We start from the raw sequence: 27,898 nt of genomic DNA, 5'->3' as shown, positions 1-27,898 counted from the left end.
ACTATCTTTATTATTTCTTACTTCAGATTTTACCTCCTTTTTCTTGCTATATTTATGCATTGGTTCTGTTTTATTGTCCTAATTTTAAATATTAATTTTTAACAGCATATTTTTTTTCAATTGGATCAGTGCTAAAGGGAAAGTGACCTTCCATCTAAAGCAAAGATCTTTATAATGTTTTAGTTTGAGATGAATATCAGCACTGTCAAGCAGAGAAAACTACTCTTTCTTTAAGAGCATTTTCACATTTTTATTTCATTTTTTAAATACTAGTTTCTCTAGTTCCACTTAATTACAGAAGCAGTTACAGATGTGAACTAGAGTGAATGCAAGATCCGATGCTGACTTTCTCAAACATTCGGTTTCAGAACAAACTGATTTTTTTTCTTTTTTAAGTAGTGTGTCTTAGCAATTTCTATGAGTCTCTTTAAAGTTGTTGTGCACACCATGAAATAAAAATATGTTCCAATTTTGACTCGACTACAAAAAAACAACAGATAGCTTGTCATTGTCATTTGGCAGAACAGCATCACACTGGGTTCCATAAAAAAATGATGAGCTGCTATATACACGTTCCACCACATTTACATATAACTATCTATTCCCTGCAGCTTTTTCCTACTTTTTCAGGAATTAGTTAGGGTTTTTGTGTGTCTGAGAGTTGATAAAAGCATAAAATAGACAGTTGAGGTCAGTAAAATTTAAATCAGGATTGTTTTGTGCTCATTTTATCTCACAGCCTTGAGTTTCTGGTGTATATGAGAGGGATGTTCCTCTCTAATGTTCTGTTTTATATCTAAACCTCACACATTCTTGCATTTGAACCTCTGTTTGGGTCCGTAGGGAGCAACCAAACAACTTGCATGGGCTTTTGAGTTTATGTGAATTTGTACTTCCACTGTCTGGTTTAACAAAAAACGGCAAAAAAGGAGAAAGTGGAAAAAAGACAAATTAAGATGTTGCAACTTACTTTATTTTGCAACTATAAATAGTTACACATTTTGTGATTGTTGTTCTTTTTGTACATTTTGGCTATAAATGTGCTCCTTTCATATATTGTGCAGAGGTTTTTGGAGCAAAATAAATACATTTCAATGCTTTTTTGAATTATTTGGTAATTGTGAACCCTTATTGATCTATTACTATTTTTATCTAAGTGGCTGTTTGTGTTTACTACCAACAGAATGCATCAGTGCCTTTCTGGGACAAATGAGAACAGCATCAATAAACTCCTTTAAGTCTGAAAAAAACAATATCAAAATTCTGTACCAAGCTCTTCCTAGAGACAAACATCACAACTTCAATAACATTTTTTTCAGATGGAATACATTTTATTTTATGTAAATCATAACAAGCTGACAGAAGAATTGAATTGATTATTTTTTAATTCCACATCTGTCTTCCATGTTTGTCCAGAGTTAGTTATGCTACAATAATTCACCGTCTCTTGGGAAATCTAACATCATCTGCTTCTCTCTGCAGAGTTCAAATGATGGTTATTTACTTCATTATACTTTAGTTAAAGACCCACTCTGATGAAAATCCTGTTTTTGGAGTTTTTAACACGTTCTTGTGGCATCTTTCTTATGATGGAGGACGTACTTAAAGAAAATGTATCATAAAATTGTATTTCTTTATTCAAATTGTTGCAAAAACATGCAGTGAGAGCTGCAAGGTTGCAGGAGATCACACAAACAGATGAATGTCAGGAAGAAGAGGGCAGGTTTATTCAGTTCCCTCCAGAACTAATAAGAGGTAAATTTCTAATGTGGCAGAAACTATGTCCTACAGAAATTACACCATAATCATAATTAAAATACCACTGGGAACACTTAACACTGATCAGAAGATGATGGGAGTGAGACTTTAATGTAGACTGATTATATATTTTTGCCTTTGAAAACAGTTTTCTGCTCTCGTTCCATCAGTTGTGTTGCTTTTATAAAAGTAACACGCATAAATCAGGTAAACTAAGCTCACCGTCAGACCTCTGTAAATGTCATTTTCCTGATGTTGTTGCTTCTTGGAAGTTTTTATTGCCTATAATTGCAGTCGCTTGTGTTTTATGCAGCAGCCTACATCTGACAGGGTAAACAATTCATCTATTTGGGACGTTGTCATAAATTTCATCTTTTCGTCGTCATGGTTGTTGCTGCAGTACGTTATTTTCTGATGTGGGCTTGATTTGTTCTACCCGCTGCTGTTCCAGCCAAATGAAATGCTTGGATTGAACTTGACTTGGCAGTAGGAGCTGTGATGGGCTTTGCATAACTTTGTGTTTTTGGAAGGATGATGTGGCTGGGATGGATGTCAGAAAAAAATGACACATGCTCAGCATGATAAGTGTTATGCTTTGGTATCTAGAAGCTCATCAAGCGATCAGGTGTAACACATTTGTCATTTTTGCTTTTTCCTTAAAGCAGAACTGAAAAATTTGGGCCACACACACACTTGTCTCCTATCTTTTTTCTCATATTTGCCATCTCTCCCTGAACTCCGAAGCTGAAGCTGCACTTCATTTGTGTGTGCAGTGGACCGAGAGCACATTAGTGCCAGACACTGAACCAAACCTGCGCCTGAATTTCTCTTCTCACACTTGATCTCAGCTCCACATTTCATGTGTTTTGGCAACCTTTAACACCAGGAACACGCCATATATGACATACAAAGATTTTTCCTATGATCAAGAGCATTGTTTTCTTTGCTAAATATGATCATCTCCATGTGGACTCTGATTGGATTTTTTTTTATGCAAGCATGCTTTCAGTTTCACCGCCGCAGAGATCTGAGGATCCTGCTGTTCTTGGTGGGGTGACTTGTCGAGCTTTTGGGACATTAATTTTCTCTTTTATAACTATCACCTCATAAGTCTGATTTATATAAATTTGAGATTCTCTGAAAGTCCTTATTTAGACTTCTTTCAGATTATGTGTTTTGTCACATGATGTTGGTTATTTAAGAAAAATCTGCTTAAGTATTGTTTTAATATAGTTTAAGTTCCTTTCCACCAGTCTTTAAGTGCTCTAAAATTCATTTTTTCACACAAGAACAGCAGTTTTACGCCTCCAGTCCGTGAGATCTACTGTCCTACTTGTTTTTACAGCTCTGACTCAGCTGATCTGCAGTGAGTGAGACTATCTCAGTCTTTGCAGATCAGCTGAATCAGGGGAATCAGTGTTTTTATGGAACACAAGTGATGGAATTAGCATGAGGTTTGGAGAACAAGCAAAATAGGAGCAGGGTTGAAAACCACAAGATGACATGTAACCTCAGTTATGAATTTCACAAAATAATAAAAAACCCATTTAGATAAACATCCTTTTTTGGTGTTTTTAACATGTTCTTGTGGCATTTTTTCTGATGATGAGGGACATTTATTCAGAAAATTAGGCAAAAAATTGCTTTCTGAGTATTTCTTTATTCGCGCAGCAACAAGGAGGGGAAGAGGGGGTGGGGTTGCTCCCAACCAAAGTCCCGCTCACGACTCCTAGGTGAATTTCTGATGAACTCCTGCCACTCTGCAGAAACTATGTCCGAGAAAACAGGACAGTTTTTTTTTTTTTTTTTTTTTTTGCCTAAAAACAACATAATCATTATTAAAATGTCACAGATCAAAAGATGATTGGAGTGGGACTTTAAATACTTTATTATATACATACACTTTTGTTCAAAACTTGAGCGTCACTCAAAAATGTTCTTATTTTTAAAAGAAAAGCACTATTTTTTCCCCCCAAAAAACTTTAAATTATTCGGAAATGCACTCTGTGAATTATTAATGTGATCAATTATTACAAAAACTGCCAAGAAAATGAAGATTTCATTCAACAGTGTCTACCCCTTTATTTAGAGAACAGCACAAACAGGCCCTAACCAGAGTAGAAAAAAGACGTTGGAGGCCCCGCAGCACAACTGAGCAAGAGGATAAGAACATTTGAGTCTCTAGTTTGAGAAAGAGTAGCCTCGGCTTCATTAGAAAGTACCCGCTAAACATCAGTGCCGACATCTACAGTGAAGAGGTGACTTCAGGATGGTAGCGTTCAGGGCAGAGTGGCAAAGAAAAAACCTTATCTAAGAGTGGCCAGCAAAAGAAAAAAGATTAAAATGGGTAAAATAACACAGACATTGGACAGGGGAAGATTGAAACGAAGTGTTATTGATGAACAAATTAAAGTTTGAGATGTTTGGATCCCACAAAAAAAACATTTATGAGAACTAAAGATATCCTGGAACAGTGCCCGATGCCATCTGTCAAGCAAGGTGGGGGTAACATGATGGTATGGGGTTGCGTTGGTGCTGTATGGGGGGAGATTTCTTCAGGGTAAAAGAGACTTCATATTTCCTTTTTGCAATGGCATTCCATATCCTATGGACAGCCCTTGATTGGAGCCAGTTTCATCCTAAAACAGGACAAAGCACACCTCCAAACTGTGCAAGAACTATTTAGAGAAGAAGCAGGCAGCTGGTATTCTATCTGTAATGGAGTGGCTAGTGCAGTCACCACATCTAAACTCTGCATACCCTTTAACAGTATGGTACGCAAGAGTACCCCATCCACCCAATCCACTTTGTGGGAGGGGCTTCTAAAAGAGCGCAGTAAAATTTCTCCAGATTGCCTCAAACTAACAGCTAGAATGCCAAAGGTCTGAAATACTGGAATTGCTGCAAATAAAGGATTCTTTGACAGAAACAAATATTATTTTCAAGTAAATATCAATATTTCTAACCTTGTCAATGTCTTGACTATATTTTATATTCATTTTACAACTCATTTGGTAAATAAAAGTGTGACTTTTCATGGAAAACACAAAATTGTCTGTGACGATAGTGTATATATGTATAAATGTGAGCAGGGGCCTGTAGAAAGTCTTTAAAACAAAAGTATGCAAGAAGCTGAGATAACAGGAGGAAGTGTAAAGCAAGACTTAGAGGTTTGTCTTCTGGGAGCAGAAAAGCATTCAAAGCAGCTGTTAAACTGCAGCTCAAACACCTGGACTGCATCCACTATCAGAAAGAAGTGATGAGACAAACGAAGCAGAGAGAAAAAAAACCTTTGCTTAGGTGGGGAGAAAACAGCAGGTATCACACATTGATTTTCCCCCCTTTTTTCATCATTATTTGCTCTTCCTTCCTGCACAAACCTCTGCAAATTCCAGCTATAAATCAATATCTACTTCTAATGCCTTAGAGGCTCGAAAAAAGTCATTTTTGGTTGTTTTGAGAGGAACGTTAGCCTCGTTTTTAGATGAAAACACTGTAATACTTGTGCTTTTATTCAGCCTAATGATTAAAAAGACCCCATTTGGAGACTTTCTATGTGTGTGTCGGGATGTGAGGAGATCCATGGAGAATGCAGGAAATGGTCTTATTTGCAGAGACTTCCCTCTCATTTGAGCACTCCAGGCGCTTTTTGACAGATGAATGCAACAAGGAGCGGAGCGTGACTTTAATCTGCTGGTTTCCTCCATTGTGATTGTCAATAAATGTGTCTGATTACTTTACCATGCTGCGGGTGAAGGCGGCTGGTTTAATGAGTCAGGACTTGCAGTGCAGAAAAACATCAAAGTGTGAACAGCTGCAAAGCAAACATGAACACAGATGTTCATTTGAACCATAGACCAATAATTACCGAATCTGCCTGCAGAATTCATCATAGAGAAGGTTGTGTTATGCGTTACACTTGTGTGATGTGTTTTATTTCACACAGAGTTAATAGTTCTGACTGTTCAGAAACTCCTTTTTGATTGGAACTAATGATCCAAACAAGAACTCTGGTAACATTTACTGTTGATCTGAATTACATGATTTTCCTCTTAATGTTAATCAATAACTTAAAATGTCAAACAACTTATAGATTACTGAGAAGCATAAAGTGGTTTGTATTTGTTTTGACCTGTTTAACTTGGTGGAATTCAGAGTTTGAAACATTTAAACAAAGAAAATCAAATAAAATTGAAATAAAATAACAGTAGTTAATCCTATGTTGTCTCATTCTAATCATACAGAACAAAAACCTTCGACCTGGTCACTCAGTCTGGATCAATATGATCTGTCTGCAGACATTACATTAATTCAGAGTTATTACCAACCAGGGGTTTTTGTATAGTTGAAGTTCTTAGACTAAAAAAAAATGCAAACAACTGAGATGATTTAGAAAGTTTGGGGCATTTAAAAATGATGCTAGAATCCGAACTGCAACACAAAGGCAAATCTAGGACATTTGTAACCCCCTTTTTGCGTAAAAGATGAGATTTAAAGATAAATGTGTTCTGGGATCACAGTTCTCTTATGATGACTGTAAAGTTGACATTTCTTCATTAATTCACAGTGTGGAGCAACGGGGAGAATTACAGAAATTGTTTCTCCTCTCTATGATGGTTTGTAGAGCTGTGTCATCCGCTGGTGTTGGTTCTGCTGTGTTTTATCAGGTCAAGCTCAGTGCAGCCGTCCAGCAGGAGGCTTTACATCACGTCATGCTGCCTTCCCCCCTACCAGCTTTATGGAGATGCTCATTTCATTTTCCATCAGGATCTGGCGCCTAATAAAACTATTTATATATAAAAAAAGATCAGTATCTGATTTCTGGATCCTGATATGATTCTCGTTGATTTTGCTGTCAATTAATATAATCACAACTTAAAAGAAAAAGTCACTTAAAACAAAGGAAGTGTCTATTCGCATGTAATTTTCAATAAACGTGCAGCCAGTGCTGAATTTTTTCCTTGCTCACACGGACCCAGAGGAAGGGTTAAGGTTAGGATTATGGTTACGGTTAGATTAACCACCAAATGGTTCCTGAACAGCACTATTTCTGCAGCTGCTGTTCCCCCAGGGCAGAGGTCTGTAGCCTGAGGCTCCGGAGCCACAGCCTCTTTTATTCCTCATTTGACGCTCTTTGGCTTTAAGAAAACTTCAAACTTAACGAAATAATTAGCAAGTTAATTTATTTTTAGTTTTTTTTTTTTACATGTCAAATAGGTCTAACTGATTAAAATGATAGTTAAAGGTTTAGTTTACTGTCACAATGGTGTATAGTCGGTGACATTATCTTGTTGCATTTACATGTATTGATTTTAAAATAATTTGGATTCTACACACATGTCGTGTTTTTATTTACTACTAAAAGAAGAAAAAGGAACACAAATGCATAATAATAGAAAATCTCATGTTTCTTGCATTTTTAATTAAAGTAAATCTGCTAGGATCTGATTAAACACTGGATGTGTTTTATTTTGAAAGGAACTTAAATACGGTATTGTCAAACGTGAAAGGAGTTTAATTTGTTATATATAGAGAAACTCAATTGCAGAGAACATTTCAAAGCTATATTTTATAAATTACTGTCTTAATGGCCACAAAAACATAAATAAAATGTATTTCTCAAACTTTGAGGTGAAACCTTGCAGCCCTTTGAGTTTCGGTCCATAAAAACTTGGACCAAATTTAGCGTTAAAGTTTGCAGACCCCTGCTCCAGTGAATGGATCAAATATACATTTCACAAACCTAGGAGCGTGGCAGCTCATGGGACTTTAACTTTAACTTTAAGTTTAATTTTAAATACGTGCGGCCAACAACAAAATCCAGCCTCATGTACTTAAAATACGGGCATTGCAGCAATGTCCACGTATTTCGTGTGGCCAATATATCACTTTTTGTGCTGGTCATACCTAAATACCTGTGAATAATAAGCCTAAAACAAGTCAATCTGTTTGAAAAATTTAAATGTTTCTTTATTTTTTTAATGGATACATTTTATTTTGAAATTCTTACTCATGAAAATGAACATTTTTCTGATCCACACTTTCTGGATCCCAGGAAATGTTAGAATAAAAGGAGGTTTCATATATGAAAAAGGGACACATTGGATAAATTAACAAAAGTTCTGTAATTTGTTACATTTAAAATGATTAGTTTGTATCAAATTAAAAGTTTGAGTCGATTCTTTACTCAACTTATACATTTAATCAGATAAAAACTAATATTTTTAAATGTAACAAATTACAGAGCTTTATGCTTCTTTTGGGACATGAATAAAAACAGAAATATAAAAAGGAACTAGCGTTTTCTTACCATGTGAAAGTATGTTTTACATTTGATAGAAGCTTGTTTCCTTTCAAAATAAAAGATGCCTTGCGCCAGACCGGATCATCCCAGTACAGCACTGGACAGTATAAGATCATTTGTGCTTTAAACTAATAAAGGATCAGACTTTTTACAAAAATGTTGCTTAGTATTTGAAATTGGTGTATTCTGGAAGAAGCATAGAGCAAACAAGACCTCTTCAAGTCAACAGGGATGTCAAAATCTGTATATAGTTTATCTTCGAGGTGCACCTCAGCCACAAATTTATAAACGTAACTAATCTAAATTAATGAAATGCTTATTTGGTCACCTTTACTTGAAAAAAATTCTATTATTTTGTTTTTCTTTAGCCAGAGAGCCACTATGGAGATGAAAGAGCCACAAGCGGCTCTGGAGCTGCAGGTTGCAGCCCCCTGATATAGATACATCACTTTACTATTTCATTTCTCCTTCATATTTTCTTCTACCTTTCCTTTCTTTCAGCCTTGCAGGCTACGTGGAAGCTTTGGCGTCCCGGTTGGGGATGCAGATTCCTGACCTGAGTCCAAAGCAGGCGGACATGTGGCAGACCCGAGTCAGCTGTCACACGGTTCGTACCACAAAGAGCCCCTCTCCTGAAATGATCCAACCCCCACCCATCTGCCTCTGATAATCAGCCAGGTTTTCCTAAAGGAGCTGCTGCAAGTGTTTTCATTGATTTTTTTTTTAGTCATTGTTGAAACATCAGAGCTTTGACAGCAGAAACATAATCTTACTCGATGTGGCCTTTCAGGCACTCAATCACGCATAGAAAAAAAGGTACCTGAAGGATTTTTAATAAACTCTGGCTGCTCAAGTGTGAAATACAATTATCTTTAATGAGTCTGGAGCTGATCTGCTCAGTTTGGACCCCACTTGTCCTGATTAACACCCAGGTAGGCTTCAGAAAGCCTAAATTTTAAAGATATTTGGATGTTTTTGTTTCCTAACATCTTTGATTTTTTTTAATTATAAATCATGACAAGAACAAGTTTCTTGATGTCACTTGTTTACTTTATTAGAACTATAGAAGTGATCACCTCTTTCATCATCCATCCATCCTCTCATACGCAGGGTAAAGCCATCGGCGTGGGCATCGGCTGCATCCTCGGCATGTTTCCTCTCCTCTTCTTCAAGGATGACGACAAGAAAGAAGGCCAGACAGAAGCGAAGGACCAAACCGTGACTCCGCCTGCTCCGACGGAGAGCAGCAAAAACTGAAGCATCACTGGACTTTTCCAGGACCTTTCTTTGCCGAGCGGAGTGCGTGGAAACTCGTTTGGCTTTTAACAGTAATCAGTTTAACCATCCAAGATATTGTGGGGGAAGATTTTAGAAGATATTTGAAAAAGCACAGGAATCTGGTCATCTCTTAAAGAGACGGGTTGGGACTGCTTCCATCTGCTTCATCACGGTTTAAAGCCAGGCTCCATCATCAGCAGCAGAGGCTCCACCTTAAAACCTTTACAAGTATAAAAGATTAGCTAAAAAATGTGTTAATTCAAAGTTAAATCATTTCTGTCTACAATATTACTCCACATAGAGGAGGCCTGAACAAAACACTAAACAATTAGTCTGATTCTGTGTTAAAATGAATGCTTTGTTCCGTTTCCTGTTTGGTTCTCAAGGTTCTGCAAACTCATTTTGTGAAGCATGCAGCTGAGATAACAGCGATAAATGTTCTTTTTAAATAGTGAGAATGAGAGCAGACTGGGAAACATTCACAAACATTTCAGGAGAAACTGTTAAAGGTCTGCACTTCTGGAGTGCATCAAACCACCGATCTCACAGCAGGGAAACGACTGGTCTACCTCTGAGCCAAAGCTACCCACAGAGGAGAAGAAATGCATGATGGAGGAGGCAAAAGATGGCAAAACAACCCCAACATCCTCTAATTTTTATCTATAAATCACATGTTGGAGTTTCATCTGAGGAGAAGCTATTTAATGCACACATTCTTCCAAATCTTCCATTATGATGCTGCTTCTACTGCCCTCTGCTGGTTGATAGACACACGGCGCTTGAGATGCAATTTTGTTCTTTTTTTGTAGATTTATTTATTTTTGTCTGAATGTTAACATTATTTTGTGTTTTGTTTGACCTAAAATGTTAAGATGACAGATGATCAGCACAAAGTGGATCTACATGAGAGTTACTTCCAGCTGCTCTCTCAAACAGGAGGGACCCGTGACTGCTGTTACTGAAACCTGACTCTAAAGGGACACTTTCTTTGGGATTGATCAGGATTTTAGTTTTTTTAGGGCAACTGACTCTAAAGAATGATGAGAAGTGAAGACGATGTACAAAGAAATTAACATATTTATGTATTTGGATTTTTTTGTTGTCTGATTGCTTGATTTTACACATTTGCATGCATCTATATTAATATTACAAAAATAAAATTAAGAAAAATGCAACATTTTTAAGTGCAGAATGACTGATTTTAAACAAACAAAAAAGTAAAAAATACAGAAAAATATTCGTGATATTTGTAAAATGGCTTGCTCTTAAAAAAATGGTTGTAATTAGACACTTAAGTTTTAGATTTTCAAAGAAATATGTTGATTCATATAGATGGCAGTAATTAATAGTTCTGATTCAAAAAAATTTTTTGTAGGATTTCACCTGCTGTTGAAAAAAGACTTTAGATTTGAAGTTCTTTGTGACAAAAAGTTATCTTTGAGTAAAAGTAGCAGTTTTTGCACAGGTCAGACAAAACTGCACCAAATTAAATTGAAACCATTTCAATCAACAATTAAAAAGGCAGATTAGTCTTAAACTTTTAATTAGATTAGTCCAAAGTAATCATTTGTCACTTTTTGGTTTTGGTGAAATTCTTTAAAATGTGTTAACTGAATAGTTTACTCAAATATATATTTAAAATGCAATTTTTCTGACTAAATATTACCAACAATTTACCAATTAAACAATTAAATATTTTTATAGTAACCGTTTGTGGTTTAAAATACAGTTTTTTTCCGCATACTTTCTTTTTTTTTCTGGAATAAGATGCAATGTTGTAGTGCAAGCTCCACCTAGTGGCCAAACTGAAACACCCTCCAGGAGAGGCAGAACAATTGTTGGAGCTTCTCTGTTAGAAAATCCATGTAACACTGTATGGTAATAACAATCTCATAATAATTTCACTAATAAATATTACAGTATGTTAATTGTATCAGATTAATATGAATATCTTTAAAACACACATATATATATTTATTATTAATGTTTTTATAAACAAATGTGTATACCGTGCAAGCTCAGAATTGAATTGAATCAAATGGATATGAGTGGATCAAAAGAATCAGGAAAAAATAAAATCAAAATCTCATCAATCCAGGCTCTGGTGAATCAACTCAAATCTGGAAATTATTGACAATACCTAGCTTTGTTTTTTATCACTATGAGTGTGTTGTGCTTTTATCCTTTTCTGATTTTACTATCAAATATACATCACAACATTGGTATAGAACCCTTTTTTAAAATCTGTATGAGTTTTAATCTTCTAATAATTAAATCACTCTGACAATGGGTTAAACTCTTACCATCATTTAACAATCTAAACATACATGACAAAACTTTATCAACTACAACAAATAAAATCAAAAAAATTAAACATTTTTAATAAATCGTCATCATTTTTCATCACAGCCAAAGAGCCTCAGAGGAGGAATAAAAGAGCCACATGTGGCTTCAGAGACTCTTGACCACGTCTACATGCCTGAATGCATCGAGTCGCTCTCATGTGATTAGAGATTTGAGTTTGTGAGCAGTTGGACAGGAGTGTTAAACAAAGTGGTCAGTGAGTGAACACAAATATTTGATCTAAACCTCCAACAGCTGGATCAGAATGTTTTATCGCCAACGCACAGAGTTCATTAAAATTAAAGCAGCATCGGATTGTTCTAAAACAACAAATGTTGAATCAAAGCAGTTAAAAAAAAACTCCTGAGAAAATTAACTTATTTTATTAGAGTTCTTAGTATACAGTTGAAGTTGGAAAAGGCAGAAAATAAAATAATTTAACGCGTCATAACTCCCTCCTTTTCCCACGTCTGAGGGAAACAAGCAGCAGGATGCAGCTTCCCGTCGTCTCTGCTGTGACTTCTCTGAGCTCAGGAAGGTTAAAAACACGGCACTCGTATTCCCAGAGGAGTTCATGACAGAGGGGCGAAGACGGGGGGCACAGGGGACACAAAGGGAGCTACTTAGAGATCGACACGAGAGGTTAAACAGCTTGGGACGGTCGTCGCGTGGAGAGACGACAGAAACACAAAACAAGAGACTCACCAAAACTTAAAAAAGAGGAAAACCTAAGCAAAACTTCTTTTCTTAAAACATTTTTATTTAAATCATTGTGAAACAATTCAGTTTTATAGTAAATAAACCAAACCTTTGTTCAGAGTTCTTCCATAGCACCCACTCTTTAATCCAAACACACAATACTAAAATGGTACAGAGTATAATAAAATACCAAACAGTCACACACTCACAACACGTCTGCAAAACATACAAATAAACCTCAGTTAACAGTATTAGGTCGCTCGAAAACAAAGCTTTTTAAAAAACTAAGAATAAGTTAAAGATTTTTATGACAAATCTGGATTGAGCTTCACCTCATAGAACTCCCAGAGATTCAGGAGCGTTTCTGCAATCAGCTTCCAGCTGATTACAACAGCAATTCAGAAGAAAACAGATCTGAGGAGCTCTGGGGGAAACAGAGATCTTACATCCAAAAAAAAACTGTAAATGTCTTTAAAAACTAAATTATTTTAATCAAGTTTTGGGATAGTAAATAATCTTAAAAACATTTTCTTCTGTAAAATAATACAAAAAAAAACTCATAATTGCACTTCTTATCTTAATTATTCCACTTGTTTGTGCATTAAATGATTCTCTAGTTTAAAACAAGTTTGTATTTTTACCAAATTAAAACATACTAGTCCAATAGGAAAAAAGTTAGTTTCAAAATAAAATAAATTTACGTTTTTGGCTTCATTAAACAGAGATGGAGTAATAAATGAGTACAAACAGTACAACATTAAAAAAAATTAATCCCAAAATAATTGTTTTAAATGCTAAAATAAATTTGTCACCTCAAAGAAAAAAACTGTAAATTCACAGTTTTGTTGCCTTTTTCTGGTGCTTAACTTAACCGTGACTTAAAAAAAAAACTTCAAATGTGATTGTGTCAAAGTAAAAGGTGTAGACAGAGAGGAAAAAACTGAAATATTAGTGGACAACAAAAGCTGCGAGTTTCTGTTTGGAAAGTGGGGATGCAGCAGCAGTGGTCTCAGAAGCTGCCTGTGGGGTTCTGGTCCGGATCAGGTCAGGAGGCGCCGACGGCCACCAGATGTCTGTTACTGACACCAAATGATTGGGAGGTTTTGACAGATTGTCTATTCTTGAGTAATTCTTGAACAGAAAAACTAGTTCATGGCTCTGATGCAGAGATGATGATGATCCCAACTAAATGATTAAAAATCAAAACACTTTTGTCCAAATCCTTCTCCATTCTGGATCATCTGCAATTCAACTTGTTTTAAACTTGGATTTAAAAAGCAGTGGGTTGAACACTGAAGCAGTCAAAGGGGTCACCAGACATGTCGCTTTGTAAACACACAAACCCTGTGGATGAAGTGGGTGCAGCTGGAGCTCTTCTGCTCTTTGTGGCCTCACAAGGGCTGCCTTTGTGCGCCATCCGAGTACGAGCACGTCTGAGGGAGCGTGTGCATATTTGTGTCCTAAAGTCTGTTGTTGTGTGTCCTGGTATTCGTCCCGCCTCGCGAGCTGCTCTCCCACTGTGCTGGCTTCAGTTATTGTCCTGCTGCACGCTGCTGTTTGGAGATGGGCAAGTAAGTTACCCCAAAAAAAGGGAGATATGAGGAAAACGGGGAGGGTTTGCCTTCTTTACTTCATCGTCCCTCAGAAATATAAATAAATAGTTTTAAGATCAAGTCCTCCGAGTGCCTGAGAGAATACCAAGAGGAGATCTGAATAAAAAAGAAGGGATTTTCAGGCTTCTTTGTCGTTGTTGTTGCAGGGAACAGACTGGCACAGATCTGGAGAGGAGGAGGAGGAGGAAGAGATGGGAGGAGGTGACTTGGTGGAGACAGAGGAAGCAGATTTGGGTTTATGCTTCCCATGCAGGATGATGGCAGCCAAAATACTGAGGACATGCACATGGAAGAACATGGATCTGAGGAGAAAAAGAACAGAGATGAAAAACTACTGTAGACTCCTTGCAGTGATGTCAAGTGGCCGCCATTTTGGAAATCAAGCGCACATTATTTGTTAAATCCGACGGGTAAAATCAAGGACTTCAGTGTAGAGAAATAGTTACTATATGTCACCATAGTCATCCTCATAGTATACATGTGTTACTGTTGGTTATCAAAACCGAAAATCTCCAAATTCAAGCGTTTTGTTATATCAATTTCAGCAGGATGAGGACAGAAAACGATGGATCGCTGCAGTCAAACGGGAAGGGTGGCGGTCTACAGATGAAAGCAAACTCTGTAGTGAACATTTTGTTGCATTTTGTTGTCCACGATTTATTCTCTTAAATGTGGTACATATTTAGAGATGCATACCATTTGGGTTTTTCCGATCCAATACTTTAGTTAGAATACCAGCTAAAATCGGTACTTTGTAAAAAAAAAAAATGTTATTAGTGATTGAATAACTGAAAAGACATGCAAACTTTTCCCATCAACATGCAAATTTGAGGAAGTAAAATCAGGTCCCTGAAGAGCCTGAATGTACCTGAGCTGTTTGTTTCTTTTCATCAGTCTCTGTTAACCTCACCCGCGCCACACGGACGATGAATTATTAATGCAATAGTAATGCTCAGTGCATTGTTGTAATACAATTTTTTATTTATTTTTTATTTTATCAATGCATAAGAAAACAGCTGCAAGAGAAAGTACATGAACTCTTTGGGAGTACCTCAATTTCTGTACAAAATGGACATAAGATGTGTTTATTTTTTTTATCTCAATCTAAATTACAATGATTAAGAGAAAAAAATTGCCTGCTTAAATCACACCAATTCATGTTTTCTTGTTTTTATTGAACACAATCATGTGTCCAGTTTATGCATAAAGCCAAGTAATTTTATCAAGTATTTTCTCCTGCAGCTGTACATCTTAGTAATCTTTTGATGTCTTCCTCACGGCCTGCTGCTCTGTATTTGAGTGTTTGAGACACTAAATATCAGCGTTCATGGAGCCACAATGACATCACATGCAAGGCGTTTATATTGAAGAGAGAGCTCCCACAATGTGTACAAATAAACAATAGACAGGTTTGAACAGATAATGAAAATGAAAATAACGTAATTCAGGACATACAAGTTGTTATAATCTTGCCAGGGACACAAATCCTTTTTCCAAAGTGGCATGTAAACACCTAGGTTAGCTCTACAGAACCACACTAATCATCTTTTAATATATTCTAAAAGCATTCTGTGTTTTTTATGGTTATGGTAAAAGCTAAATAATAATAAAAAGGAGATAGTTTCTGCAGAGTGGCAGGAGTTCCTTAGATCATTGGTGTGAGACACCCCGCCTCCCTTTTCTGCTCTCTGTCAGGCTCTTTTTAACGCCATTGTTTCATCTGCTCCTGATTCACAACAATTTGAATTTAAAAACACTCAGAAATCCAGTTTTGAGCTTTATTTTCTTAATTCATGTCCTCCATCATCAGAAGAATGCCATAAAAACATGATCAAAACACCACCGGGGTGGGTCTTTAAGACGCTGTGTCCGTTAGAGCCTTGTGAGGGAATACATACCTGTAATAAATTAAAGTGCGGTCTAGTGAAAGCAGAAGAAAAGGCATGACGGTGTAGCAGATGGCGAGCTGGGTGGCGGCCCAAGTGACAATGTCATAACCCAGCTTCAGATTTTTGGAGTTTAGGAAATGGTGCCGGACACTCTTCCGGATCTGGTAGGAATGTAGAGATACAAGCAACAGATCAGACAGAAGTTAATGAAAGTCTTTTAGAAGAATTCTTAAAATAAAGGTGTTATTTTTCCAAATATATTGACAGTAACTCAGCAGTAATGGTGTATATATATATATATATATATATATATATATATATATATAAAGTTAGCTGTTTTATTCAGAAGACGTTCCAAAGGTTTTTCTAAATCTAAACAGAAAGAATATGAAGTTTTGTTTTTTTTTCAAACATTGGGTTTGAAGGTGTGAACTCACAGCTCTGGCTGCCATGGTGATGGGGATGGCGGTGAGGAAGGTGAAGTAGTACCCTGGATAAACGCCGTGCCACAGAGCGGACAGGATGAAGGTCAGTGCTAACCGGTGCTTGGGGGCTCGGTCATAACACACCCTAAAGGGATGGAAAACGTTAACCCAAAACAAAACTTAATCAAAACATCAAAAATCAGCATCCACACTCACGTTTTGAGCCAAACTCCAGTTCGGATGTTCCAGTTGTCTATGAATGTTTTGAAACTGGTTGCTGTCTGAAAAAGAATAACAGCCAGTGTATTTTGTGTTTGTGTGAATGAATCTTAAGATCTGATCATCTGACATTACCTCAATCCCAATAATGTTGAGGTTAGAGACAAGATCCCAAGAAGGTTTCCCGTTCTCGTCGATGCCCAAAAAACCATACCCTGCAGCGTTGTTCACTGCATCCGCTGATGGACAGGAATAATCCCGTTAAAGATAAATTCAAATGATTTGTCACAAAACTACAAAAAAAACGCTCTGAGCAGAGAGTTAATTGTTCAAAAATGAAAGTTATCTGGGTTAAAGTTGAGCTAAAAACCCCCTCAAAAGAACAATTAAAACTGACGTTTGTTTTCTCTGTTTTCAGCTCTGAGCAGGACCCAAACGTTGAAGCATGCTTACCCAGCGTCCAGGCAAAGTAGAATTTGGGCCTGGCTGCTTGGATGGAGAAGAAGGCATACGTGAGCCTGGTGAGGAAGTCCGCGTTGTTGATGAAATCGGGGTCAACGTTATACGTTATGGGCAGCGATCGCGTCACAATCAGGAAGAGGAGCATGCAGACGCAGCAGACCAGCAGCTTTCGACAGACGGCGTCCTGGAGGAGAACGTTTGGATTACCGAGAGAAAAACAACAACTCTGGAACAAACCACATTTGTTTGAGACTGAATAATTCACAAGACTTGGATTTAATTTTTTTTTTTTTTTTCTTGACAACTAAAGACCAGTTTATTTAAATATTGACAAAAAAACTCCAGTTTTAGAACAAAAAAAGTAAGGACACTACATATAAGATTTTTAAAATAATGATATAGATCATTCTAAAACTGCCCATACAGGGGCGGAGCTACGATTAAACAAGGGCTACCCGCCATAGCAAAAAACCCCCTTCCCCCATTTTTTTATTAAAATTAGTATCATTATTGACAACAATTAGGTTAAGCAATTAAAAAAAACAATCAAAACAAAAAGAACAGTAAATTGCCACTTAATTAAACAAAACTAATATATATCTAGATTGTAACAAATAAATGAACACATATTAACAGGGGTGTAACGGATCACTAGCCATGGTTTGGCACGCACATGTACCCCAGATTGTTTCTTTTTTTCCCAAGATGCAGTTTTTCATAATGCACCTTTGTTCATATGGGCATCTTGAGTATTTTTTAAAATAGGAATATCGTGAGTTCAAAGATATCTTTAATGTTTTGTTTTTTTATAAATACACCTCAATGACCTAATATTTTGATGTGATTTATATATTTGTGTATTTCAAAGTACTATATATATATATATATATATATATATATATATATATATAATATTAAATATATATATTGAAGCTTTTCAAAAAACTAATTGAAAGCTTTATTTTGTTGTTTTTTTTACTTATCCAAAAAGTGACTTTAAAACCGTGACACAACTCAAACTGTGACTTTTGTAATCCGTTACACCCCTACTTATTAGTGTGACACTGTCCAAATTGTTGTTGTACTTCCAGCAAACAATTTCCTTCAAAACAACTCCCATATATCCATTCAATTGTAAAAACTTGGAAAATTAAGAAAACTTCTATAATTTATTTTATGCAAGAGACCAAGGCTGAAAATTTCACATATTTTGGCATCCTAATAAACTTAATAACATATGTAATAAACTTAAATAGCATACCAGACAAACATATTTTAAAAACTAAACAGCTATTTACTGAGAATCTAAATCAATGGAATGGTTTTTAGGTAGATGATATTTCAAACTTCCAACCACCTTGAATCCTTAACTTACTAGAGGTGACAGATCCGGACTTTTATCATAACCGTTGTGTCCGTTGGAGGAGCCAGAGCGCTGCTTCAGCCTTCTGCTGATGTGAGTCCCCTCTATGAAGTCTATGTAGTCCTTATAGTTGCTGCAAGGCCCCACCAAGATGCTCAGGAAGTTCAGGTTATAGCTCAGGTACTCCATGAGAGACGGCCGCTCCCTGCAGAGAGACAGAGGAAATCCAATATTTATGAGGAATGCATGTACCTTAAAGACTGGGACTTAACAATAAAGAAATCAATGAATCAAAAATAAAACCATGATGGAAAATGTGATGAGAAATGCTGCAAACATCTCTAAAAATGGCAAAAACTGAAAAGTTATGATGACATAAGAATAGCAATTGAATTATTTGAAAAAAAAAAAAAACTTTGGTTCCGTATAAGACAGGGAGGTCTAATATGACAGACTCTTTTATAATCTTAAATAACCAGAAAATCCATAAGGCCACTGTTGTTGCACAAGTGGAACACCACATTTATAGTATGAACAGATTTAAGATGGCATGCAGGACAGACTGCTGAGGGTCAATTTGGCGTTTCACATGCAGAAAAAGGTCAGATGTTTCATGCAAAACGATGCCTCGTTCTCCCAGCATGCTTCTGAGCATGTAAATTTATTCACCATTATTTCATCTGCTCGTCTATCGTAGCTAGAAGAAGACACAAATTTATTTTTTCTTTAAATAAGAAGAAAAAGCAGGACACCAATGAAGGACACCAATCACATTTTTTATTAATGTATCTACAAACAATTTAATGTAAACAGCACTTGATGTGCAACTGAGGTTTGGAATAAGAAAAATGACAAATATAACAGGGAAAAAAATGTAAAAATTATTAATTTTATGTGTTTTATCTGAAATATCTACAAATATGCTTTTACACATTAGAGGGATATGGGCTGTTTGATGAAAACTATTCCTGGATAGTCGATTTAAAAAAAAGAAAGTGTCCAATTCAGGCCTTTAGTAAGAAAATCCAACAAACAAAAATGGAGCCAGTTAAATGTGTGGTATCTGTTCAGCACGGAGCATTTTTAGCATTCTTTCGTATTAGTCACCGTTTTGTTTGTAGTCACAACCTGCTTTAACACAATTAAGGGCCGACCATCTGTCCTAATTACAAACACACTCTTCTAACTTCAGTTCACACAGCACCCACAAGGGTGTTCTTGTTAATGTAGCGTTACACCATTTCAGAGCCAAAAGGACCAAAAAATAATGAGATCCCCTCCATTGTCACAACATAGAGGTGCACACCTCAGATGAAGTTTTATGTGAGTGCTAGGAGTTAATGTTAAACACAAACCTCCCCTTGAAGGTTGTAGACCGTATCTTAATGGGTCCACAAGTTCTCTTGAAGAACTGGAGGCCTGCGTCTAACCTACGTCCCCCATAAGTGTTTTTAAGTGTTTGCCATGATCTGTTGCTTGCCTGTAGAAAAACAATTTGAACATTGTCGCCCAATGAGCTCACCAAGCTGTCTATAACCTTACCCCGTATCCACCTGTTCGGGCAGTTGTCTTGTGACTAAGGCATTAGGTATGCATTTAACCCTTGTGCTATCCTAGGTATGTTGACACTTAACTTTTTTTTTTTTCCCAATGATTTTTTAATTTTCACTGGTGTTCGTGGCAGATATGAAATCCTGTCAACCTTTATCCATGATTGTCATGGGATGGATAAGATGTCAATGTATGGCTTGGGTCATCTTGACCCCATAAGATTGAACAAGGGGTATAAATATGTAGATCTCACCTTCAAATGTGTACAACGTAAATACGGTATTAAAAGGGTAGTTTCAACAGTTTTAGCATCTACTTTTATGGAGTATATTAAGTCACGTACCACTTTGTAACACTGCTGACTATTGAACTATTAGTTTGTCAGACTAAGTTTCTTAATATACTCCTTGAACTAAATGCATGAGATTAGTCTATAAGATGAATCTCTTAAAAGTAAATTTTAGAAATTAAATCTCGAAATTTTTGGAAATTTTCACCGAATTAAATAGTGAAGATTGCTACTTTTTTAAAGGCACAAATATTACAATGAACAGAAGTAACAATAAATATTACACTTTAAGAATATTAAAAATATTCATGTTAAATGGTGAAAACTTACTTTATGGCTGCTAGCTTCTGTTCTGACGTCAGCTGTTCGCTCTTCTTGCACATGCCTGAAAAGAAATAGAAATGATTTTTCCTTCAAACAGAAACCACTGCCAATTGAACGAAACATTAAGAGAATTTTACATTTATTGTAATGTTCAAACAATGTACTTTTACATTTAACATTCCTGAGCCACAGCTGACGCTGATTTGTCAACATGAGTACGGCTTTCCTTACCATCGTGCAGCTGGAAAGCCAGTGTGGTGATCCTCTGTGTTACCATCATCAAAGGCCTAAACAGAGAAACAGGGAGAGTCATTTATGCTCATTTTTGAAGAAAGCAAAATGACTTATGTCCAGGATAAGATGCAAATTAAACAAATTTAGCAACTATGAATTAGGAATCATGTAGGCCTGCACAATAAACCTATAATTTATTTTGCAATATCGGCCAATATTGCATTAAACGACATGAAGCGCGATAAATGGTTACCATAAAGCTTTACACACATGCTACAATCCCATGGTAGCTTGAAGTACTTTATGAATTTGACCAATCAGACGGACCTCTTCATGTGGTCGACCAATCCAATGGAGCCCTTTTATGTTAGATGCCAGTCTTTTATGTAGATAATGATCCTTTAGAGAAAACTTTAAGTTATGTTGACTTTTTTAAAAGAGCAATAAAGAACTTCTCTGTACACAACAATTAAGACACGTAGAAAACATCAGAATATAGAGTGTGAGCAAAATGAAACAGATGAGTATTTCCTTCTCTAGAGGCTGAAAATGACATGGTGGTATGTTTTCAGACTGTTTCATAAGACGGTCTATAATATACAGAGGGTCGTGACTGTAGAGTGGTAGACCCTTAAGGTTCAAAACCCATCAAAAAATCATCACAAATCTTCAAAAACAGATTAAATCTGTTATAATTTCCTCCACTCCACTGGAACTCCACGGCTGCCACCCAATTCAATAGCAACAGAAGAGCAAGTTTTCGTGGAAAAATGTATAATTCTTCCAGTACACTTCAACAAAATCAATACCCAGCACCTGTTAGATGCTTCATCACTCCAAAGGGCTGGTATTGGATGATGAAAGCACTTTTCCATGATTTAGAGGCATTCTGCACATTCACTGAGCATATGGGTAAATCACTATTACTTTTGAACCACCATTGCATTCTAGAAGCATATAAGGTCACTTAATCATCCAGTGAATCTTTAAAAATCCAGTTTTACTTAATCACAAACTCTTGAAACACAGATGGTCATTTTTTTTCATTTATAGAGCTATTTATTTGCAGAAAGTTTTTGAAAAAATATATATACTTTTGTTTTTGTTTTCATTTCTTACTTAAAATTGGTTTAACCCACAGCAGCTAGTCAGTAAAAGCCAATTTTTTCAGCTTTTTTTCTGTTTATATAATTCACAGTTTGAATTACTAAACCTTAAAGTGTGCACAATAGGTCAAAAAAACTCTAAATCTGTCTCTCTGTCACACACAAACACATGCTCACACACACTCGCATACTGCTTCAGTGTGTAGGCTGTATTGTGTCCACACTATGGACGGCTGTGGACGAAGGGGGGTGTCAGGCTGAGCGGCTGGCAGTGCCAACTCCAAGAGTTTCACAAGAAAAACTTTTGGAAAATCCCTGCTGCCCACAGACTCACTTTCTTTAGGAAACTGTCCCAGCGTTACATAAAACCTTTCTGTCTTCTGTTCATCTGCACAAAACCCTGTTGTGTGATCAATAAAGTTCTATTCATTCAAATAGTTTGTTTAATTTGCAGTACATTAAATTAATTATAGAAAAAGACACTATTAAATTTGAAGATTTTGGTGAATTATGAAGATTCCTTTCAGATAAAATAGAAAACGACCTCAACTAAAACTTCAATCTACACTACAGGGTGTCCCATATTCTCCATAAAAAGGAGACATAATACATTCCTTAAATATATGGTTCTAACATGCATTTCTGGGCGGCCGTGGTGCAGTGGTAGGGCGGTCGACTCCTGATCAGAAGTGAGCGGGTTCGACTCCACCTTGCCCGCCCATGTGTCGAAGTGTCCTTGGGCAAGACACTGAACCTGGTGGGAGGTTGGCGCCAGTGTTCGGCAGCGGAGCCACCATCAGTGTGTGAATGTGTGTGTGAATGGGTGAATGGGTCTGTGACTGTGAAGCGCTTTGGGCCCTGGAAGGAGGGTAGAAAGCGCTATACAAGTATACGCCATTTACCATTTATATTTAAGATACCCAAAAGAATCTATTTAAAACGATATAACGATATAAAATCATCCTGATGGCAGGTTCATGCAGTCATATGATGCAAGTGCATTTAACAGTAAACATGGGACGAGTATCACACATAATAAAGTGGCAAGACTATTGTAAAGTAAAAAAAAAAAACAGGAATGATTAAGCAAGATGCTAAAAAAATAGTCACATAAAGCACATTATCGTTTTTTGTTTAAACCCATGGAATTCTTCGAGTTAATTTCAACAAAATCAATACCAAGCTAATGCTCCAGCATCTGTTAGATTTGTTATCACTCCAAAGGGATGACATCAGATGATAAAAGCACTATTTGATGTTTTAGAAGCATTTAGCATATTCACTGACCATCTGGGTAAATCACTACTACTTCTGAATAAATATTGAATTCTGAAAGCAAATTCAGTCACTTAATCATCCAGTGAATCTCAAAAATTAAGTTTTACTAAATCACAGACTCTTGAAAAACAAATGGTGATTTTTTCATTTGTGGAGCTCATTTTCTTGCAGAAAGTGTTAAAAAATTATACTTAAAGTTTATTTTATATTACTCACTTAATGGATTGAATTTACAACAGCTAGTCTGTCCAAATCAATATTCCCAGTCTTCTATTTTGCAGTGCCAGCTCCACGAGTTTCAGAAGAAATGTGTAAGAAATGTTTATTTTTCCTGTGTATGGAGACTTATGGGTACCCTGTATTTAACCAAAAATAACGATATAAAGGCCAAAACCAATACTAGTTCTTTGAAGTTAGTGGAGGAAACTATCTATTAAAGTGATCTTCTATGTTAACAATCATCTCAATCTTTTGATCAGTTGTAAAATAGCTCCAGTGATCTTTTAATTATAATTATGATATTTTTAGCCATTTTTTTTAAATGTAGTTTTTTTGGACATAGTTTTTGCAGAGTAGCACCAGTAAGTCTTTAGAAAATTCACCTCTGAGTTTGGGCGGGACTGTTGGGGCAGAGTAACACCCTCTCCCCACTTCCCATCATCCATCTGTTTACACCGTTTACTCCTAGCTTATAGTCTCTCATTCCAATACCCAAACATTAGCAGTTGTACAGTTTTTAGACAGATACCAGCTCGGAAAAGGAAAACAAATACATTTATGGATCTAGTTTTCTACAGTGGATGCATCCGAATGGAGTGGAGCACGGAGCTTGTAGCCAGAAAATGGCAGCTTCTACATCAGAGCTACAATACATACTCATAAATGTAATATTAACCTTAATTTTCTTGATACGTCTTCCAACATCAGAAAAATGTCACAAAAGCACGTAAATTCCACCAAAGACACAATTTTTTATTGAAGTGAGTCTTTAAAGAAAAATGTTGAATGAAAAAAACGCTGTTTTAATAAATGTACTACTTTATTAAGCAAATAACTAAGAATAACTATTTTTAGTTTTACTTAAGTTCAAATTATGGTTTTTACTCCTTTTTTTAAAACAGGGAAGACATCATAGTATTTTTAACAAAAGAGCAGATACCAACAAACAGTTTGGAGTTCAAAGTAAAAAGCATTTCTCTTTCATGTACACTCATTCAAAAAAATGATAGGTAATTTTAGACTTTTTCAACTTTAAGAACTCTGTATACAAACTGTCCATTGTTGACCTGTAACACAGCAAAGCTCCAGCTCACAGATCTCAGCGAGAGCCCGTCTGAGCTGAGTCAGCAGCAAAGACGCGCTCTCTGCTGCTTTTAACCTGCTGTGTTATGTTTACACAAGGCTGAGGAACCGGCTACAGAGCAAAAAACAGTATGGAAATGTTAACCGAAAACAGGGAGCTGCTCTGCAACTCAAGGGCGAGGCCAACCAAAGGCAAACGGAACAATGAAAGGATCTCACGGTTCCTCACCCAGAGAAATCTGTGGAAGGGACTCCATAGTTGAAGATGATGACTCGGCTCACGTGGCAGACTGTCAGAGAGCCCATGGCTGTCACCATAGAGTACCTGTGGGGCGAAGGTAAACATCAGTGAAGAAGACGAAAGCCTATGAAGTTGTGGTACGATTACTGCAACCGGCTTTACCCCCCTGGTTTGTCATCAGGTGACTCAAAAGCTGCTAATAAAAAGTGGACGAGTCAGAAAGTCTGTATTTCAGATAACAATTATTTTAACTCAATTTCTTATTGTACCTTAATGAAAATGCTAGTTTTGTTGAATGAGGTTTAAAAATCTAATAAATGATGGAGCTGGATATCAACCACTGCTCTGAACCTTCCAGTGTCGTTTATCTACAATCATGGACTTAAAGGTCCACAGCATTATCACTGGGTTGCATTTAGATGCAACTTCTGAGTTGAAGCAAGGTGATTTTCATTTGCAGAAGGTTATTGTTGCTTGTTTACACAGCTTTGACTTCACACCAAATGCAGACACAATATACAGCTCAATTATGGCCACAAGTGTTATGAAAAACAACTGCTATTAAAACACGCCTCACTCCACTTGTGAGCAGAAACATCCAGAGGTAAACCTGACAGCATGACAGGGTTTGGCATCTGTAACCCAGCACATGCTCACACCCTGATGTCACAGCCTCACCTTGATTACCTAATCTTGTCACACGTGAATACCGCAGCAACCTCGCCATACCTCATTCACAAGGCTTCCATTCATGAGGAATAAAACAACAAATACCATGCTGGATGCACCAAAACATGCTCAGATAAAGGCAGTCACAGCAGGAATCTAAGAACAACAACAGATAAAACGTGTTTCACAAACGTGTTGGTTTCTTTGGTGTGCTGACTGGACTGGGTGGTGTATCTGGTTGCATTTTTCTTTGCAAGCCCTTTGTTTGCTCTGTGTGGTTAAAAAACACTGTAGTTCTAAAGTTCTAGTCGTCTTAGAAAGATCATTTATTGCAGGTGAGCTAAAGAGAACAAATGTTTGAGACACAAAAAATATTTTAAAAAAAGATATAGCTTTAAAGTCCCCCTCTAATGATCTTTTAGTTTATTTTAAAAGCGTTTCTAGTGGTCCTTATTTAAAATTATGCCATTTTTACTTAAGCCAAACTCTAAAAACTTGTTGGTTATAGTTTCTGTAAAGCAGCACTAATTTTCTTAAAGGTCCACTTTGATGAAAATCATGTTTTTAACATGTTCTTGGGGATTTCCCTCATGATGGAGGACATATATAAAGAAAATTAAACTTAAAATTGCATTTCTGTGTATTTTTTTATTCAAATAATTGTGAATTGGAAGCAGATGAAAAAAAAAATAGTTTTAAAAAAACAGCGCGTTTGTGACAGAAAAGCGACAATCGGCGGACCATAAGCTCACTATTTCGCTCCATTCATATGTATCCACTTGTAGACAAATAGATCTAACCTTCTAACATCTGGCTCAAAACTGTACGGCTAGAAAGCTCCAATATCGCTCGCCATTTTTAATGTACAGGTAATGTTAGGTGTGGGGAATAAGAGGCTGCAAGCTAGCAGGAGAACATGTAAACAGATGGACGATGGGAAGTGGGGGTGGGCTTACTCAGAGGTAAATTTCTTATGAACTCCTGCCGTTCTGCAGAAACAACGAGGATACAACACAGAGTTGTTTTTTTTTTATTTGCTAAAAATGATTAAACCCACATAAAAGGGAACGCTTTTACAATAAATTAAAAGAAGAATACAGTAGGTCTTAAAAACTTCTTTAAAAGTTTATTTTTTACTATTGCAAAGTTTAAAAAATGGGGGGAACAGAGGAACATCCGCTGGAGGTTTCTGGGCTGGGCTGATCTTGTCTGACAAGTTCTACTGGGAAACAGTAACAAGAAATTCAACGCTTGAAAACATTTCTAGAAAAGTTCTTGGCACAATGACTTAACAAGGACACTTATAATTAGATGTCTAAACATGTATTATGCTAAAACAAACATCTATTTTCAGGAACTCATTGAATCCCTTTCAGGTCAGGGGGCAGCTGGAGCCAACCCAGCTACCGTTGAGTAAAGGCGGGGTACACCCTGAACAGGTGGGGCCAATTTAGAGATACCAATGAACCTATAAAGCATGTTTTTGGATGGTGTTCTCAGAGAAAACCTCAAGGAGAACATGCAAACTCAACCAGATTCATTTTGAAGTGGGGCCTTCTGAGGCAAGAGAGCTCAACACTGTAAACAAACATGTTCAGTATTTTCTAGCATCTCCACCGATTAGCTTCTCTGAAGATTTCTATTTCCTGGCATCCAGCAGATTCATCAGTCAAAGCAGACTGACAGGATTTTATAAAAAACCAAATGGAAGTACCATCCTCAACCAACAATGCATTCAAAGGAATAATCTGAAACCGTGGAATGCAAACAGTCAATCTGAAGTCAGCTCTGTGAAATTGTTCAAGTCTAAACAAAGTACTTCCAAGAAAAAGGGTTTGTAGTTTCAGGGTAATCTTAGTAAACAAATTGATCCACACACTAGGTTTGGTCGAGATTTTTTACGCCCTTCCTGACACAACCCTGTATTTTATCCGGGCTGGGGACTAGCACAGGGAGATCCAGACTCAGGCCCCCTTGTGGCTAAATAGAAGCGTGAAGAGTCTTGCCTAAGGACCCACATCTCAGCATCGCACCCCCTGGGAAACGAACACTGGTCCTGCCTTGACATTTACTTGTGGGACATTGTCAGACATCATTCTGTACAGTCTATGATTAACAGACTGACCTGCCCAAGACTTGCATAACAACAAGAACTGCTTTCTTAATGAGTCAAGGAGCTCACCCGGCAAGAATGGACACCAACACCTCTGTGACTGAAAGATTGATGCAACACGAAGCTAAAAATGCAACACGCCCACCTTCTCACAAAGGCTGCTAACGTCAAATCTAGCAAGATATAGTCTAATATTTTTTTTCCAAATGTCATCTATCAATGAGACTTATGAGTCAGTGTCGAGTATGAGTGATAGGGACAAGAAGAGGTTTTATTTTGTTTTAGTGAGGACTTGCCTGTGCACATGGTTTATATCAGCTTTAAGGATGATCAAATAGCTTACAACCACAGTGGCCAGGATTTGAGCGGAATACCTGTAACATAAACACACAATTTTTACTTTTCCTCATTTGAAAATGTACACACTAAAAACTCAGT

At 36.7% G+C, this 27,898-nt stretch overlaps 2 protein-coding genes and 1 long non-coding RNA gene across 3 annotated transcripts in view; 2 read left to right on the top strand and 1 right to left on the bottom strand.

Moving 5' to 3' along the window:
• The window catches only part of LOC112144007 (transmembrane protein 65), a 47,438-nt gene extending 36,873 nt beyond the window's left edge, over positions 1-10,565 (top strand). The window contains exons 7-8 of the mRNA XM_024268302.2: positions 8,564-8,669; positions 9,173-10,565. Coding sequence (XP_024124070.1) covers positions 8,564-8,669; positions 9,173-9,319 — 253 coding nt within the window. The 3' untranslated portion in view covers positions 9,320-10,565. The remainder of the gene's footprint in view (positions 1-8,563; positions 8,670-9,172) is intronic.
• Positions 10,566-12,496: 1,931 nt separating this feature from the next.
• mboat1 (membrane bound O-acyltransferase domain containing 1) overlaps positions 12,497-27,898 on the bottom strand; it is a 16,476-nt gene continuing 1,074 nt past the window's right edge. Inside the window, exons 3-13 of the mRNA XM_024268089.2 lie at positions 27,757-27,834; positions 24,667-24,762; positions 20,749-20,804; positions 20,524-20,578; positions 18,366-18,558; positions 16,982-17,174; positions 16,664-16,767; positions 16,526-16,590; positions 16,322-16,454; positions 15,894-16,045; positions 12,497-14,297 (exon numbers count right to left, since the gene is read on the bottom strand). Of these exons, the coding sequence (XP_024123857.1) occupies positions 14,114-14,297; positions 15,894-16,045; positions 16,322-16,454; positions 16,526-16,590; positions 16,664-16,767; positions 16,982-17,174; positions 18,366-18,558; positions 20,524-20,578; positions 20,749-20,804; positions 24,667-24,762; positions 27,757-27,834 (1,309 nt within the window). The 3' untranslated portion in view covers positions 12,497-14,113. The remainder of the gene's footprint in view (positions 14,298-15,893; positions 16,046-16,321; positions 16,455-16,525; positions 16,591-16,663; positions 16,768-16,981; positions 17,175-18,365; positions 18,559-20,523; positions 20,579-20,748; positions 20,805-24,666; positions 24,763-27,756; positions 27,835-27,898) is intronic.
• Positions 16,299-17,313, top strand: LOC118599825. The gene is made up of 2 exons (XR_004949330.1): positions 16,299-16,412; positions 16,947-17,313. It is a non-coding gene; the product is annotated as an uncharacterized LOC118599825 (long non-coding RNA).

Source organism: Oryzias melastigma, linkage group LG16 (assembly GCF_002922805.2).
Source record: "Oryzias melastigma strain HK-1 linkage group LG16, ASM292280v2, whole genome shotgun sequence".
NCBI lineage: Eukaryota > Metazoa > Chordata > Actinopteri > Beloniformes > Adrianichthyidae > Oryzias > Oryzias melastigma.
This window is presented reverse-complemented; position numbering and strand designations above follow the sequence as displayed.